The following is a 16,723-nucleotide window of genomic DNA, read 5'->3' on the forward strand; positions in this document are numbered from 1 at the left end:
CAGACCAACAAAGTATTACTTTGACTCTTATGGTTTGCCAACGCCCGACGAGATGGTAGACTATTTGTAGCCTGAGATCCTTTTCAAAACTGATGAACTTGAGACGCGAGGGGATGTGGTGTGTGGTCACTTTTGTCTGTCCGTGTTGAAAATGCTGACAATGGGAAAATCGTGGAAAATGCAATCTTTTCGCTCTATAAATAAATGGATAAGTTTGGATCCCATGCAAGACAGTGCATATCCGTCTGGTGGATCGTGCATCATTTCGATATGAACGACAGTCGCATTACTAGCCTATGATATCCCAAGGACAGCTCGGATGCTGTGACAAAACGGTAGGTGACCAAGCAGTTGAAAGATGGTATAAAAGACAACAATGAGCTAGAGGCTGCGCTAGAAGCGATCGTGAAATAGCTCTCGAGGACATGAAAACACACCTTGTCGGTATCGAGAAAAAAGTGGGAAAGTGTCTACCTTGCGGCACAAAAACTAGTGACCAAAGGATGGTATATGCAAAGAACTATGTGGATCTAAGCATGGCGGTTCTAGAGAAAATCAATACCATCGAATTGAAGGTGAAGTCTTATCACACGGCGGACAGGAGACGGCGCGAATCGAATCTCATATATGAAGAGGACCTGGGCAACTATATGATAACACAGCAGTTTTTTCCAGTCATATGAACTAGTCTATTGCACATCCGCAGCTTTGACTCAATAGTTGAACTCCGTGGGGTACCCCTCCCCATGTTCTTCTACGCAAGATATGTTCGATGCGGTAGGTGTTTTGACACTCATATCAACAAGGTCGGCCGCCTAGGTCTCATCCACACCACACTACTACACCGCGTTTATCCGCTAAATCATCGGTCCAGCGAACTTTTATTTTCTAAATACTCAGACCAAATCGAGTTTTGGTATCGATGATTGGTCCGATGATGCTGTGGTCCATGCGTTCGCGTGTGGAAGTGTTGGCAATGGTGTAAAGCGAGGCTAGCATAGCTTTGCCACAGATGGGGTAACAGGCGGTTTTATCCTTGTGCTGGGCATAACAGAGATCGTGGTGATATGCAGCCTGGTAAACTCGATTAATGTGGTTTGACCAAGCTTTCTGGGTGCAGGCGCTTACTAAGTTTAATCTCTGGCCCGGTAAAGTTGTGTCCGGGTAGACGCATTTCCATGGGTGATCGGTTGATTACTAGTAGTTTGTCCATGAACCCTGCACCAGTTGCAGCAACAAACTGAGACTTCATGGCACCGCATACCTTACAATTTCCAACTTTAAACCGTCGCCTGTTCGATTCCTGGTCATTACCTTGCTGGGGATAACTATGTCCGTCTTCCAATGACATTGCAAGCAAAGGTTCATCGCTATTTTATTCAAATAAATGAACGTCGAAGACATTTCCTACAGTGCCAACGCCCCCGACAGGAGCGATCGCTATCTCCTGCCGCAATCAGAAGGTTTATCATTGGGAAGTCGGACTGTGGTAAGACAACGCTGTTAAACAACATAATCCTGTGCGATGGATGCTTCAAGTACGATCAATTCAACGTCTTCGGGAAATGCTTCACCAGCCCATCTACCGGGTGTTGCAGCAAGCGCTGGGAACAGGCTTCACTAAGGAAGATATCCTAAACCTCGTACAGTGCAAAGGCAAGTCACCCTACTCGTTGATCGGTGTGGTCAACGCCTTACCACCACCACGACACCCGAGTGGTATCGAAACTTTTTCTTCGAGCAAAGGAGCGATGAACTAAGCCCCGGAAACTCGACCAAACCTCATTGTGTTCGACGACTTGATGCTTAGCAAATGAAGACTACTACGTGAGTGATCGCCACAACATTGATTGTTTTTAATTGTGACAACTACTTCAACTGCCCCGCCAGTCTATCCAGGAGAATGCCAATGTCCTATGCTTCTTCTAGCATGATGCTAAGAACAAATCCGACTAAATCACTGCAACAATCTCACCAAGGAATACTAGTAGTTTGGCATTCAGTGTAAACATTGCTGGTCAAAAACCTATGTATTTGTAACCATCGATATTAAAAGCACCAAGGCAAATGGAAAATATCGATGCAATTTGATGAGTTTTATAGGTATAGTATCAATAATAAATTATTACAAAGATAACCCCTCGAAGTACAAGGATTCAGAGTTCCTAGAGTAGTCATTGTCATATATTGAACTGGAGCTAGAGTTCGATCCCCAGCCTAAGAAATACGAATGGCCCAGAAATGTAAATTTGAGTCGGCCCCGGGCAAGGTATGAAGACTGTGTTACAAGTGTGGTTGGATTGTGTTTCATTATTTATGTCCCGATATGGATGAAAGTCTGTCGAATTGGCTATAAACATAATGGAAGATCCCAACGCGCACAACAACCCAAATGCCCGCCAAAACTTTTTTCGGTCATCAGTGCAATCACCGATGCAAACTGCGTAAAGACGTATGTCTAAGATACAGGAATCTTCAGAAGATGGGCATTCGACCCACGCTTGAACCATCGCACATATAATCGATCGACCTGGGTCGACTTGGTATTCGAACCAACACTATTAGGGTGTTCGAGGCAATCGAAGGCGTTCACACCAACGATTAGGTGCGTTCGAATGCGTTCATTCAAACCTTTGAAGGCGTCCGAAGCCGTTCACACCAACGCCTAGGGGCGTTTGTTCCAACGCTATGAATAAATGACGTTCATCCAAATTTCCGTTCCAAAGCAGCGGGAGGCACTCTCAAAGGAGTTGCATGTAACTAAGCGGAGCATTCAATCCTGTAACATGCAGCACCGCCTTGACATGATTGGACTTTTCCAAAGTGTTTAATGAGGTTGAGGCTCAGCGGAAAAGCAGTTTTAAATAATCACCAAAACAATTGAAGATTTACCTCCATTTGTGCCAGCCCTTCCTTCTCCAACGCCCGAGTTTGCCGACCCTCTACCTATTGCACCACCTACAACCACCGTCCTCGGACCTCGAGCACAGCAGTATTTGCAGCTCAGTATGACTCCTTCCGCCGACCACATCCTTGGATTGCGATCTGAAAACGATGGTTTCTTCATCCGAAGTTTATCAGTTACTTTTGACGGCGATGATATTTTCGTGGATGGTGTGAGGTACAAAGGAACCCTTGGCCTCTGGGAACTCATGGTGAAAAAGAAACCAGATTCGTTCGACGCTGACGACCTTGACGACTTTGAAGAGATCCTGAAAAGTTCCGGTGCCATGTATCAATGCAATTCCACCCTCTTAAAAACGTCGAAGGCGAACAAGAGTTACAAGGAAGGAAATCGTATCCAAAATCTACCAGAGGGATAAGTTTGGCAATGGGCTGCCAGTCGTGTTTCTTCCTGCCAACTTCAAGCAGCTTCTCGATCGCTTGGAACTGTGTTGCTGCAGCTTACCGAGCAGGAAATAATGGTGTGCGCAACGAAATTGTGTCGATTATTGATGCTATGAAAAAGGGTAGACATATCACTTTGAGGAATATACACAAGGCGCTTCATCGTAGCTTCCTATAAATAAATGTTGCAAATAAAAAAAGGTTACGCACGAAAGTACGACTACGGTAGGACAGGACTGTTTGACACAGTAGCCTTGAAAGGTGTTGAAAAATGTGGTTGGTAAAGTGGTATAAACCATCTACTACTTCGTCAACGCTAAAAATACATACATTATGTCTGACATCCTTACAATCACTGAAGGATTGACTTTCGATGAAAGTCTCCAGAGATTTATCAGGTTCACGAATACGAACCTCAAACTGGTGCCAACCTGAATAATCAAGGTGATATCCTAATCAATATCGAAACCCAAGACTTATTACTCCATCCCGCTGAAAGTTATCTTTTGGTAGAGGGGCAACTGCAAAAGAACGACAGTAGTGCATATGCTGATGCAGATCTAGTGTCTCTCTTTCACAATGGAATCATGTATCTCTTTTCCCAGGCCAGCTAATCGAACACATCAATAACCCAGGCGTTGCCACTACCATGTTGGAAATTCTGATTTATCACGACGATTTCTCCAAATCACAAGGTCTCATCCAGCTGTGGTGCATGGATTCATCTACCCAAGCTGAGACCGAAAACACAGGGTTCGCAGCACGTCATGGAAAAATTATCCCCAAACCTGCCAACAAAGGAGCTTTTTCATTCACCATACCCCTGAGACATATTTTCGGCTTTTCAGACGACTACGACAAGATCGTATACGTATTAAAGCATGCATTGTCACTAGTGCGCGTGATTCAGACGCCGATGCCATGCACTGAGCCGCCGCAGTCAACGATGTGGCAAAAAATATTCTGAGTCAGATCTCTTGGTTCGTTCGTCACGTCACCCCATCAGACAAAAACAAGATGCGGCTGTACAAAACCATACAAAGTAAAAGTAAAATCGACTGTGGATTTCGCATGAGGCAGTTTGATTCTATCACCGTTCCCAAAAACACACAATTCAACTGGCGCCTATCTGTCACAAGTGGTACTTAAAAGCCTAGATATACAATCGTTGCAATCCAAACCGACAAAAGTGTGGATAAGACCCATGACGCCGCCGTGTGCGATCACTGTCGATTGTGGAACATAGATTTACTGTCAATGATGAACGCTACCCAGCCGTCGTATTTAATGCCTTTATTACCCAAAATAGGGTTGCCAGAGTGTTCAAGTAGGCTGCAGACATCAGAAAGAAACTCTACAACATGGTCACCCGCCTCAGTAACGGCGGCGTCAACACCGATACCTCTGATTTCACAGGCTTATAGCCGGTGTTTATCATCTATGCGGCTCAACAAACACAAAGCCAAAAGCATTATCAATGCAAGTCGGAAACCCTAAGAGCATCACTAACTCTCACCAGGCACTACAAAGAAGATTTCAACTTTACAAATAGCCGCAACACCGTCTTGGGATTAGAACGGCAAATTTACACCTACGATAGGGTTATACAGAAGGGGAACACATTGTTAGTATCATCAACAACATCAGCATCCAGCTGGCAAATAGCGGTATTATCTATGGGAGCTTTGTTAATGGAAAGCAGTAATCCACCATCTGTAGTTTCTTTCCCGGTATCGATCCTGGTATGAAGACCCCCCCAAAAAAAAAAAAACCCTGGTGTACTTACCAGTGACCCTGAAAACCATCAATCGCATGTGGACTTATCTCACCGATCAGGATGGTGACCCCACCAAACTCCGCGGCGAACACCTCACTATCCATTTTCATCTTCTAAGGGAATAAATAATAACTTAACACGATAATGGTTTGAAAGGTCAAGTAAATAAACTACACTGGGCTGCCAAGAAAGGTTGTCAAGTCTCCATTTGTTTGTCCCATGCAAACCGGTAATGCGAACACAAGATGTGGATCACCTCTCGGCAGGTTAAAAGATTATCAAACTTCTTCAAAAGTTACTGGTGTTATTAATCTGGAGCCGAGTACCACCCAGATAAAGAAAACATAAAAAAAGGTTGATACCTACGCATGTTCGTAGGGTTGGCAATGAGGGCATTTCACATGGTATCTAAAACCATTCTATCTGCCTTGGGTATTGGAGACTTGATTGCTTTGGGTGGTGTACCCGTCAACAAGGTATTGTAATCATGATTTTACCTGAAACTTGGTGGATGCGTTTGAAATTTTAAGATATTTTAATTCTGGTATCTATGGTGAATTTATTTGCACAGTGAATCCCAGTGGTAACGATCTCTACCTCAACCCTCAAACGCCAAGATCACCTATGATGATGGACTTTACTTGAGGCGTGCACGTGGTCAGCAATTCAACGACGAAGCCGGTCTGATATTAGGTGCTACCAGCACCTTCAAAGACAACCCTCCTCGATATGCTCCTATAAATAAATGAACGATTTAGATTCTGGGTACCAGAAACTAAAGATTTCTACCTCCTTAGCCTTATTATCTCTCTGATCAGAAATACCTTGTGTTTATTATGTGGCTTTTTTCTCTTTTCTTTCACAAAGGTACATTGGCAGGTAATAATTCAAGGTCAAATTGGCCAAACGCCCAGCTGTAAATGATAGGTAAGGGTCTAAGGTCCAATGAGTCAAAAGGTCCAGGTGGGACAACTCATGGTGTGTCCTCACCATGGGTCCAAAGTTAGATTTAAAAAAAATGCCTTACCCTAATTTTTAAAGGAGTGTAAAAAATTCACTACGGCAATACTTTTTTAGCCACTAGGTGGAAATGGTAGGTAAGGGCTAGGGTCCAATGGTCCAAAAGGTCCAGGTGGGACAACTCATAGTTTGTCTTAACCATAGGTCCGAACTTAGGTCTTAAGGGTCAAACATGCCTACCCCAAATTTTCAAAAGTCTGTCAAAAATTCCCTACGGCAATACTTTTTTACCCACTAGGTGCAAATGATAGGTAAGGGTCTAAGGTCCAATGGGTCAAAAGGTCCAGGTGAGAAAATTCACCATAGGTCCAAAGGTAGGTTTCTTTTATAAATTGCTAATTTATATTTTCCGTGCACACCATACATTACTAGTAAGTACAACAAATAAACCTTTCGTATAATCAAATGTGAGCGCATTCCGCTTGTTTAGAAGTAGAATCTTTTGTCAAAACGAATTTGTCTGACAAAAAAATAGCAAAGCACGAGTGCAATTTTCTATTCTTGTAATGCAAAACTATTGATACTTTTTAGGAACTACTTGACAGGATGCCGAGACTATGGAAAGCTATTTCTTACAATATCACAAAATTGATTTCTTATGGAAAAGTCGATGTCATGTAACAACAATTTTGCCAGCATTTAAATAAGTGCATAGCTGTTTACTATTCTTCATACACTATTGCGCGCAGCACGCTGTTTGGTATATGAAAAGCGAATAAAGTAATGATCAGGAAATTACATTTTAATTTGAAAGAAAAAAAAACATTAAATAGTGTCTTCGGCTGCTCACTCATATATAAAACAGATTATTTTGTGATTATATGATTGATAAAAACATTTAAAGTACGTTTGAATCTTTTGCAACTTTTGGGGTTATAGACATATCTGAAAACTGGCTGCTAGCGAAGTGGCTGCTGGCGAGTGGCTGCTAGCTTGAGCTTGGTCATTGGTGTTACCAGCATACATCAGTTTGCGAAAACTGTGTATATGTAATACATGGTATTGTTAAAACATTGTTTAATAAGTATTGTTTTTTTATAAATAATATGATGTTTAGCTTGTTAAACATGAAAGAAACACAAAAAAATGCTGATTGTCATGATATATTCAGTGGTGTTACTAAACTGGTCAATGGTGTTATTTTATCAAAATGGTCTCACCATTGACAGTAACATCAAAGATTTAAGGTGTATTTTAAGATTTAGTTACGAAATAAGTGCTCCATTCCCCTATTCTATATGTTTTTACTGGTGCATGTTTCTATAATCAATATGTTTCATTATTCAAAGTTAAGGAAATGTTTTCAAAAAATGATTTTTATAAATGGTACACCAATGACACTATTTCCAATTACGATATAACCTTTACTTACTTTTACGATTTTTTCACTAAATCTTCATCATAATTGTTTGTTTTCTTTTGCATAACATGCTTACAGGTAATACTGCTAAGGGAGAAACTGTTGTAAATGCCCAAATCTTGCGAAAGATAACTCTTATCCTACTAATTTGTCCTTTGGTAACACCATTGACTTAAGAAATGTTACATTTCCTTTTGGTGAATTTTTTTTTTATTATTAAACCAACATGCACCTCCCAAAAAAATGTTTGTATGTATCAAAATGCAATAAAAAGTGATAAATCATAATAAAAAATGATATGAATAATAGTCCTATTTTAAGTCTGAAGGATTTATAGTAAAAAAATAACAGTTAATTCTGGCTATCTTCCACGGTTTGAGAAAACATTAAGGATGTTTTTATAACATTTCATACTGTTAACAGTATATTATGTATCACAAAACATTCATATCTAACATATACAAGTGTTATTTTGGTATATTTTCATGTCTATGTCTTAAAAAGACCCAATAACATAGTTTTGCATGGTGTTTTTTTTATAATGACCCGGATACGCATGTTATGGTATACAGAAACTCGAAAATAATGGAATATAACAGAAAACAAAATAATAACGGACTTTGAAAAAAAGAGAGAGGGCTTAAAAATATTGTCCTGTCTCCATGTACCTAAAGGTATATGATTTTTGAAATCATTTGTTAAATTCTACAGACATAAAATCTTTTACAAAAAGACATCCTAAAATAGTTTACATACTTTCAACCAAGCTTAAAATGCTCGCGAATTTGCTTTTAAGTCAAACAGGACTTCCGGATTTTAACTTGCACATATATTTCATAAGAGTACTCTGGAACAGTCGCGTTGATATAGACTCTCTGTATAACATAGCAATGATCGCCTAGGAGAAGAAACTAAAATTTGATAGTTGATAGCAAATACACTTTAATTATAGTATTTGTATGGTCATAGTATACAGAAACGCGAAAATAATGGAATTTAACAGAAAAAAAATGATAACGGACTTTGGAAGACAAGGACAGGGATTAAACTGTTTCCAAGTACCTAAGAATTTTGATACCTTTTCTGAAATTCTCCAGACATGAAATATTTAACAAAAATTCTCCTTACAACAGTTTAGTACATACTTTCAACCAAGCTCTAAATGACCGCGATTTCGCGGGTGTGTTCTAGTATAATCCTGGTAACTTTGATAACTATATATAAGTAATCAAACTAATACGCATATACATTTATGTTTTAGGTTTTGTATTTGATATTGCATCTGTCGGCATTGGGATTGGCATTGGGGTTGCCATTTGTGTAATCTTAACACTTGGAACAGCATTTTTTTTCCATTGGTTAAAACGTAATCACAGAGGTAAAGTATGTTTGCCTTTTAAATGTGGCACATAACACTACAAGGAGATAACGTTTTAATGTGGTACCCAACACCTTCACTAAAATTAATTTGGCTCGTTTAATTTTCATAAAATTTTGGCAAAGTATTTACTTTGACCCTTTGACAAAAATATAAAAAAAAATCAAAATTTGAACCAACCAATTTATCAGAAAAAATACACTAGATTTTGTATCAATTTATCAATTATGTATCGACGACTTTAGGGTCGGCCATCTTGCGCTGTGGGTAACTTAACCACAACCGTTTAGGTGCAGTGAAACATGTAACTCTACTCAAAAATAAAGTATTTCCATAAATTAGATTAAATAAGGCTACAGAATATAGATATGAAAGCATTTTTTGGGAGTATTTCATTATTCGTATGTGCATCACAAAAGCTTTATTTCACAATTTAGAATAACACCATTATTTGGGTTATATTTTTTCTTATGCTAATATCTACTTGTATACTAATACACAGTGTACAATTGTTTTAGCCTTTGGTTTTACCTTATAGGTTGCACTTTGTAAATACAACTGTTTCTCAAAACACGTCTCTTTTGGGGAGTAATTGAATATTCATAGAAAATTAATTTTGTTTACATACTGGTTCCCAGTTATGCTCTCTGTGTTCCATATCGCAGAGACAGAACTTGGGAATGTTACCAGTAAATAAACACGTGCATATTGTTTACATTGAAATCTGTGGTAACCATTCATTCGAGGTAGGGGTAGTTAAGAAAATTAGTGTAAGTTTAAACTCTGAGAAGTTCAGGGCATATACACGTTGAAAATAAGCCGCACAGCCCTATATTTTGACCTTTGAAAAAAATTGTGGTGCATATGAGAGGCTTGTTTAGGGGGGGTATCAATATCCCATATCCCATTAAGTTTTTATTCCAATATCCTGTATCCCTATAATGTTTACCCCTAATATCCCAATAAATATTTTTTACAAATATCCCATATCCCTAAAACTATTTTGAAATATCCCAAAAAATCATTATAAATTCATTCCCAAGCCCATTTTTTTCCCCTCATCATCACAACGTCAACAATTTTGACTCTGGGAAAACAAACTGTGTTAAAGGAAATTTAGTGCATACTTCTAGTGTTAAATAAGAATATACAATGTATGTGTCCAAAAGATGAAGTGTTCCATCTTAGAGCCTTGTATAACAATCTCTTTTTATGTGAGGTTAAACGATAAATTTAGTGTAAGGGGTCTAATTTCAGACTTTTTATTTAATTATTCAAACCGTGATGCATATGACTGTAAAATATAATTTTGATAGCATTCTTCTTTCATTGATAAGAAACTTCATCCTACACGTTAACCTATGTTGTAAAGAACAGAAGGACTCAACCCTGTCTCTTGTCCGAGATTGCTCTGACATCCAACGACTGTTTTGCCAGACAAGCTGAGACTGTGGGACGTCAGAGCACGTCCATATCAAAAAGTGGATATTTAGCATGCAAGTTCAATAACTCAAAATTTAACAAAAGAAAGCTTTCTGCTAATGTACCTACATTACACTTAACTGTTGAATATTTTTACAGCAGGCAAAATTTGCACAGCCCTTGTTTTGCAAAGAAATAACACAACATTTGACTCTGTGATCTTGAACTTTATGAATTACATAGATCCCAATATTTTTGTTACTTTTTTTTAATTTCCTTCCTCACAACACCAGTAATAGAAGAAAATATATTAATTTACATTGATTATTTAGTAATTCTTCTTTATTAACATAGTTTATACAGCGAAATATCTACTTTTTGATATGGGACGTGCTCTGACGTCCCTCGGCCCCAGCTTGTCTGGCAAAACAGCCGTTGCACATCAGAGCAATCTGTGGAACGTAGAGACCTCTGAAGATCCTCGCCACGCCACGTAAAAAATAAGAGGTTAAACACTAGAAAATATCCTGCAATCATATAAAGCATCAAAACAAATAAAAACATTGACAACAATAAGGCTTAACTCATCAGATGGATACATCTAACAAAAATCTATGATTATTTCAAGAAAATTATCAATGCATATGAGCATATAATATAAAAAAAAGATGTGGTATGATTGGCAATGAGACAACTCTTCACAAGAGACCATGAGACACAGAAATTAACAACTATAGGTCACAGTACGACCTTCAACAATGAGCAAAGCTCATACTTCATAGTTAGCTATAAAAAGACCTGAAATGACAAATGTAGAACAATTCAAATGAGTAAACTAACGGCCTAATTTATGTATAAAAAAATGAACAAAAAACAAATATGTAACACAGCAACAAACGACAACCACTGAATTAAAGACTCCTGACTTTGGACAGGCACATACATACAGAATGTGGCGAGGTTAAACATGTTGGCGGGATCCCAACCCTACCCTTAACCTGGGACAGTGGTGTAACAGTACAACATAAGAACGAACTATACAAATCAGTTGAAAAAGGCTTAACTCATCAGATGGATATACATAGAGATATATCTAACAAAAACTAGAGAGTGGACGTGACCGAGTACTTGTACATCCCATCAACAAAAAGACACTAAGTACAGATCTGAGAGTACTTGCAGTTACTGACAGCTAGTTCAAATGTAATTACAACTGATAAAAAGTAATGCATCTGAGACTAAATTATCAATCATTACACATCCAGCATCCAATGGCACGGTAAACAACATCTCCGTAAAAATGAGGATGTGCTATCCCGTTTGAAATAAATTTTCTACAGGTAGAACCAAACTTCAAAACCAAATCTAGAATTTAGTAAAGATTTTAAGTGATTTGTGGTAACGAAATCCCTGACTTAATATCATTTACCAGTAATACATAGATTTCGTTCATTAAAATCCAAAACGTTACAACAGACACGGGCATAGCGGAGGTGTTGTGATATACAAACACTGTAAGATAGTGCCAAAGGAACATCACCATCCAAAAAAGGAAAATTAACAATAAGGAACGAAGTATGGAAAGCAAAACAAATACTTTTAAAATTATCAGTACATATGAGCATATAAATATCGAAAATAGATCAATACTTTTCGCTTGGGTTTGGATTACCTTTAAATAAAACGACCATTAACTCAATTAAAATCAACAAAGCACTAAAATGACCTTTAATATTAAACTTTTTTGGGCAATTTTATCAAGTGAGATGTAAATATTTCTGTACTTAAATTTTAAATTCCACTTATTTGTTTTCATGTTAAAATTCAATATCCTTATAAATGCATCAATATCCCATATCCCATTTACTTTTAGAACAAATATCCCATATCCCTAAAATTAAAATGGCAAATATCCCGTATCCCAATATACCCTATACAAGCCTCATATGAACTTTCAATTCTAGGATAAGATTTTTTTCAAAACTTCATAGTAAAAGTGGTACAGTTTTAGCCGTAAAAGGAGTTCCTATGGGAAATTGCATTGTCAATATTCACAGAAATGCAACCTTTAACATCAGTCTGTTTGTTTATATTTTGCATCACATTTGTAATTAACACGTAAAGCATGAAAATGAAAGTCATATAGGAAAAATTCTTATACGGAATAAACTGTTATTTTTATTATCTTAAATGACTGATATTGATATTTCACCCAGCAAATAAAGATTAATATCTTTTCAGTGAAATCAAGACTACAAGGAGAATCAATGCACTTACTAGGTAAGAACACATATGTCATTTCGATTAAAAATTTGTCTTTTAGATTTCTAATTGTAATACATTTGTAAGTTGACCAAGGTGAAAAGATTAGGAAGGTCTAGCCAACTCCCAAAATCTTTTATCCTGTATTTACGTTTTCATATACAAAAATGTGTCGCTAGCGTGTCGCACATGTAAGGTCAAGGAACAGTACACAGGCTTTGTCACAGATTAGATTTGGCATATAACTTGGGCTCGTTGAAATATATCTGAAAATCATAAAATTTAAAAGTTAAATTCATCAACGTTTTTAGTCGATTTCATGTGCTTACTTTACAAATACAATTTTCGTCAAATCAAGGTCCAAAATTAAAATCGAAAATTCCTAAATTTTTCCAGAATTCAAGAAAATGCAATTTTCTGGTATTTGTATGGATTTTGTTTCTTCTAAAATTTTTCTAAACCTTTTAATAAAATTACCATAATTCCAAATATAATGCAAATTTAAATGTTGATTGCGCTATATTTACAGAATATTGCATTTCTTAAAATAAACTTTCAAAAATCATAAAATCTAAATGTTTTCTGAAGTTTGAATATTTGAATGTCAAAAATAGAAAAGATTTATCGTTTATAGGATAAGGGAATTTTTCGTCATTTTAAACTGCAACTAATATATTATAGGGCAACATGCAGCCTTCTAATGAAGCTTTTGCATTTGTCCTAAAAACACCATCTGCAGATGACGATCATTTTGTTTTTATTGGCTAGATAATATTGCAAATATCGGCAGAAAAAGATAAACTATATTCAAAAAAGGGTAATGAAAGAATGACAAGGTACAAAAAAGGTATATTTGGTAAAAATTTGTTTTCCGATGTGAAAAGACATTAAAAAAAGTTTATTCTCTTTCAAAGTTCGAGTGAAACACCAGACTCAAGCTGACAGCCACTTTTAGCAGCCATTGGGGAGATTGATAATTAGCCAAAAAACATCAGGAAATTCTGTACAACAGTTACACATCTAAATATTTAAATTAGATGACCAAATGATCTTATTAAACTTGTTCCGATCACTTAACCTAAATGAAAAAAAAAACCCACATAATTTAAGCTTTTCTATTGAAGATAAAATTGAGAATGGAAATGGGGAATGTGCCAAAGAGACAACAACCCGACCATAGAAAAAAACAACAGCAGAAGGTCACCAACAGGTCTTCAATGTAGCGAGAAATTCCCGCGCCCTTCAACTGGCCCCTAAACAAATATATACTAGTTCAGTGATAATGAACGCCATACTAATTTCCAAATTGTACACAAGAAACTAAAATTAAAATATAACAAGACTAACAAAGGCCAGAGGCTCCTGACTTGGGACAGGCGCAAAAATGCGGCGGGGTTAAACATGTTTTTGAGATCTCAACCCTCCCCCTATACCTCTAGCCAATGTAGAAAAGTAAACGCATACCAATACGCACATTAAAATTCAGTTCAAGAGAAGTCCGAGTCTGATGTCAAAAGATGTAACCAAAGAAAATAAACGAAATGACAATAATACATAAATAACAACAGACTACTAGCAGTTAACTGACATGCCAGCTCCATACTTCAATTAAACTGACTGAAAGATTATGATTTCATCATATGAACATCAGGCACAATCCTTCCCGTTAGGGGTTTTGTATCATACCATCATAACATATATGAGAAGAACATAACCCGTGTCATGCCAACAACTGGTTTTTGAATAAATGTGTTTAGTTCCGATGCAGAACGTCTCGTTCTTTTTCTAAAAAAGTTCATCGGAAGGTACCAGGACCTTGTTGATAAATATTCCGTATCAACTTCTCAAATAATACACGATGGTCTTGATGTATAGATTCTTGTACTGATGTTGTTTATCATCTTAACAACGTGTTTTATAGTTCTTTCATTTGTCTTTGTTCTATTATTAATATTACTTTTACTGTTTAATGGTTTCATGTGATATCCGTTTCACGTGGCTCGGTACTTATACATCTCGTCAATGTGTTTGTATTGGCTTTCATTTTTTTGTGGTTTGTTTTGTATTTGCGACTTTTTGTACTTCTTTTGTTCTTATAACGTGACTCTGTACTTTAAAAGATCCCGTCAGTATGATATTGTTCTATTATATGTCATTATGATATATTTCTATTATGAATTACAATATACGTTGAACCACAAACGTCAACATCATTCAATCGCGTAGTGGTATTACCTATTTTTGGATTCTTATAAATTCTATATATAACTTTTGGACTAGTTTCAATCTCGGTCTATTTCTTAAATTTATTCTTACATACTTTTGATTTTTTAACCCTGTATGCTAACATTCCCATGCAAATTTTAAAATTGTTTGTACGCACATTGAACGACAAATTTATGTGACGTATAAAATTTTCTGACGTCAGACACTCAATAAATGTGTTCGTAGATAGTAGATGTTTTTGTGTTCTGTTAAATTGTTCCTTTTAAAATTGTTAAACGATGATGACTGATGTACCCATATTTTGACTATTATATTTATTGTGTCTGTTTATTTAACGCATCAATGTAAATATATCGGAAATTGATGAGACTGTCATTACAAAAGTGAGAGGGTTAGCGCTATAGAAACAGGTTTAATCCACCATTTTCTACATTTGAAAATGCCTGTACCAAGTCAGGAATATGACAGTTTCTTGTCCATTCGTTTTTGATGCGTTTTGTTGTTTGATTTTGCCATGTGGTTATGGACTTTCCCAATTGATCTTCCTCTAAGTTCAGTATTTTTGTGATTTTACTTTTTAGTTCCGATGCAAAGACCCTATAAGTGAATCAATATTAACGCCAAAATATGCAATCTTTAATGACCTGACAACAGTATCGTAACTATATCCCTTCTTAGTAAATGTTTTGACTAGTTTGTGATATCGAAAACCCTGGTGTAATAATTTTTCAGTAATACATAAATTTCTTTCGTTAAAATCTAAAACATTGTTACATACACGAGCGAATCGTACAAGTAGAGATATATAAACACCGTAAGATGGTGACAAGGGAACGTCACCATCTAAAAATGGATAATTAACGATAGGAAATGAAAAATCATCTCTTTTATCATAAATTTTAGTATTCAGCTTTCCGTTAGTGATATAGATATCAAGATCGAGGAAAGGGCAGTGGTCATTGTTAGTATTACCTTTATTTCAAGTAAGTTCAACAGGATAAATTTCTTTAATATACATACTGAAGTCGTCATTATTGAGAGCCAAAATATCATCCAAATATCTAAAAGTATTATTAAATTTGTTTATCAGATGTTGTTTCGATGGGTCTTTGCTTATTTTTGTCATAAATTGTAACTCATAGCAATACAAAAACAGGTCCGCAATAAGTGGTGCACAGTTAGTCCCCATTGGAATTCCGATAATCTGACGATATACGGAATCCCCAAAGCGAACAAAAATGTCATCTAGTAAAAATTCAAGGGCATATATAGTATCAAAGCATGTCCAATTGACATAGTTTTTTTGTTTATTGCTACTAAAAAATGACCTAAAAGAGTTTGAACATATATATTCACATTCTGACTTTTTAAATGCCCATTTAATTAGGTGTGTGAATTTTTTCTTAATGAGAATGTGAGGCAATGTGGTATACAGGGTAGAAAAATCAAAACTTTGAACAGATTTAAAATCACCAATATAAGCATGCAATCATACTAAATTTCGGACCTTTAGTGTTTGGTACTTATATGGACGTGCATTCCTTTAAACTAAAATCTTCATATCCGCGCTACTGAAACTTCGTGCCAACAATTTTAATAGTCTTCTTCTTCTGCCGAATTGCCCTTTTTCAGCAATTGTGGCCATCATGGTTCGTGGAGCCATTAGATACCAAAATTTTTTCCTTTGTCGGATTTCATGTACGTGCTCATGTCCTTTAATACTGTAACCCAATTTGTGTTCCAATCTTAATAACCATGTATACGAATATTATAGACATATACCCTGCAGCCAATAAATGACCATGTCTACTGCGAAATAACATGTATCCTTCAGAGGTTAATTGCATAGTTTGACAATTAACCACAGACTAGTATTATTCAACATCCAGACTACTACGTAACTGGCCAACAGCTATGGATATTTTTATGG

General features: G+C 36.6%; 1 protein-coding gene across 1 annotated transcript in view; it reads left to right on the plus strand.

Annotated features, from left to right (window-relative positions):
* The window catches only part of LOC143050751 (uncharacterized), a 98,329-nt gene that overhangs the window by 24,625 nt on the left and 56,981 nt on the right, over window positions 1–16,723 (plus strand). Inside the window, exons 3-4 of the mRNA XM_076223901.1 lie at window positions 8,767–8,883; window positions 12,547–12,585. Coding sequence (XP_076080016.1) covers window positions 8,767–8,883; window positions 12,547–12,585 — 156 coding nt within the window. The remainder of the gene's footprint in view (window positions 1–8,766; window positions 8,884–12,546; window positions 12,586–16,723) is intronic.

The sequence above is a fragment of the Mytilus galloprovincialis genome, chromosome 1 (assembly GCF_965363235.1).
Source record: "Mytilus galloprovincialis chromosome 1, xbMytGall1.hap1.1, whole genome shotgun sequence".
Lineage (NCBI taxonomy): Eukaryota > Metazoa > Mollusca > Bivalvia > Mytilida > Mytilidae > Mytilus > Mytilus galloprovincialis.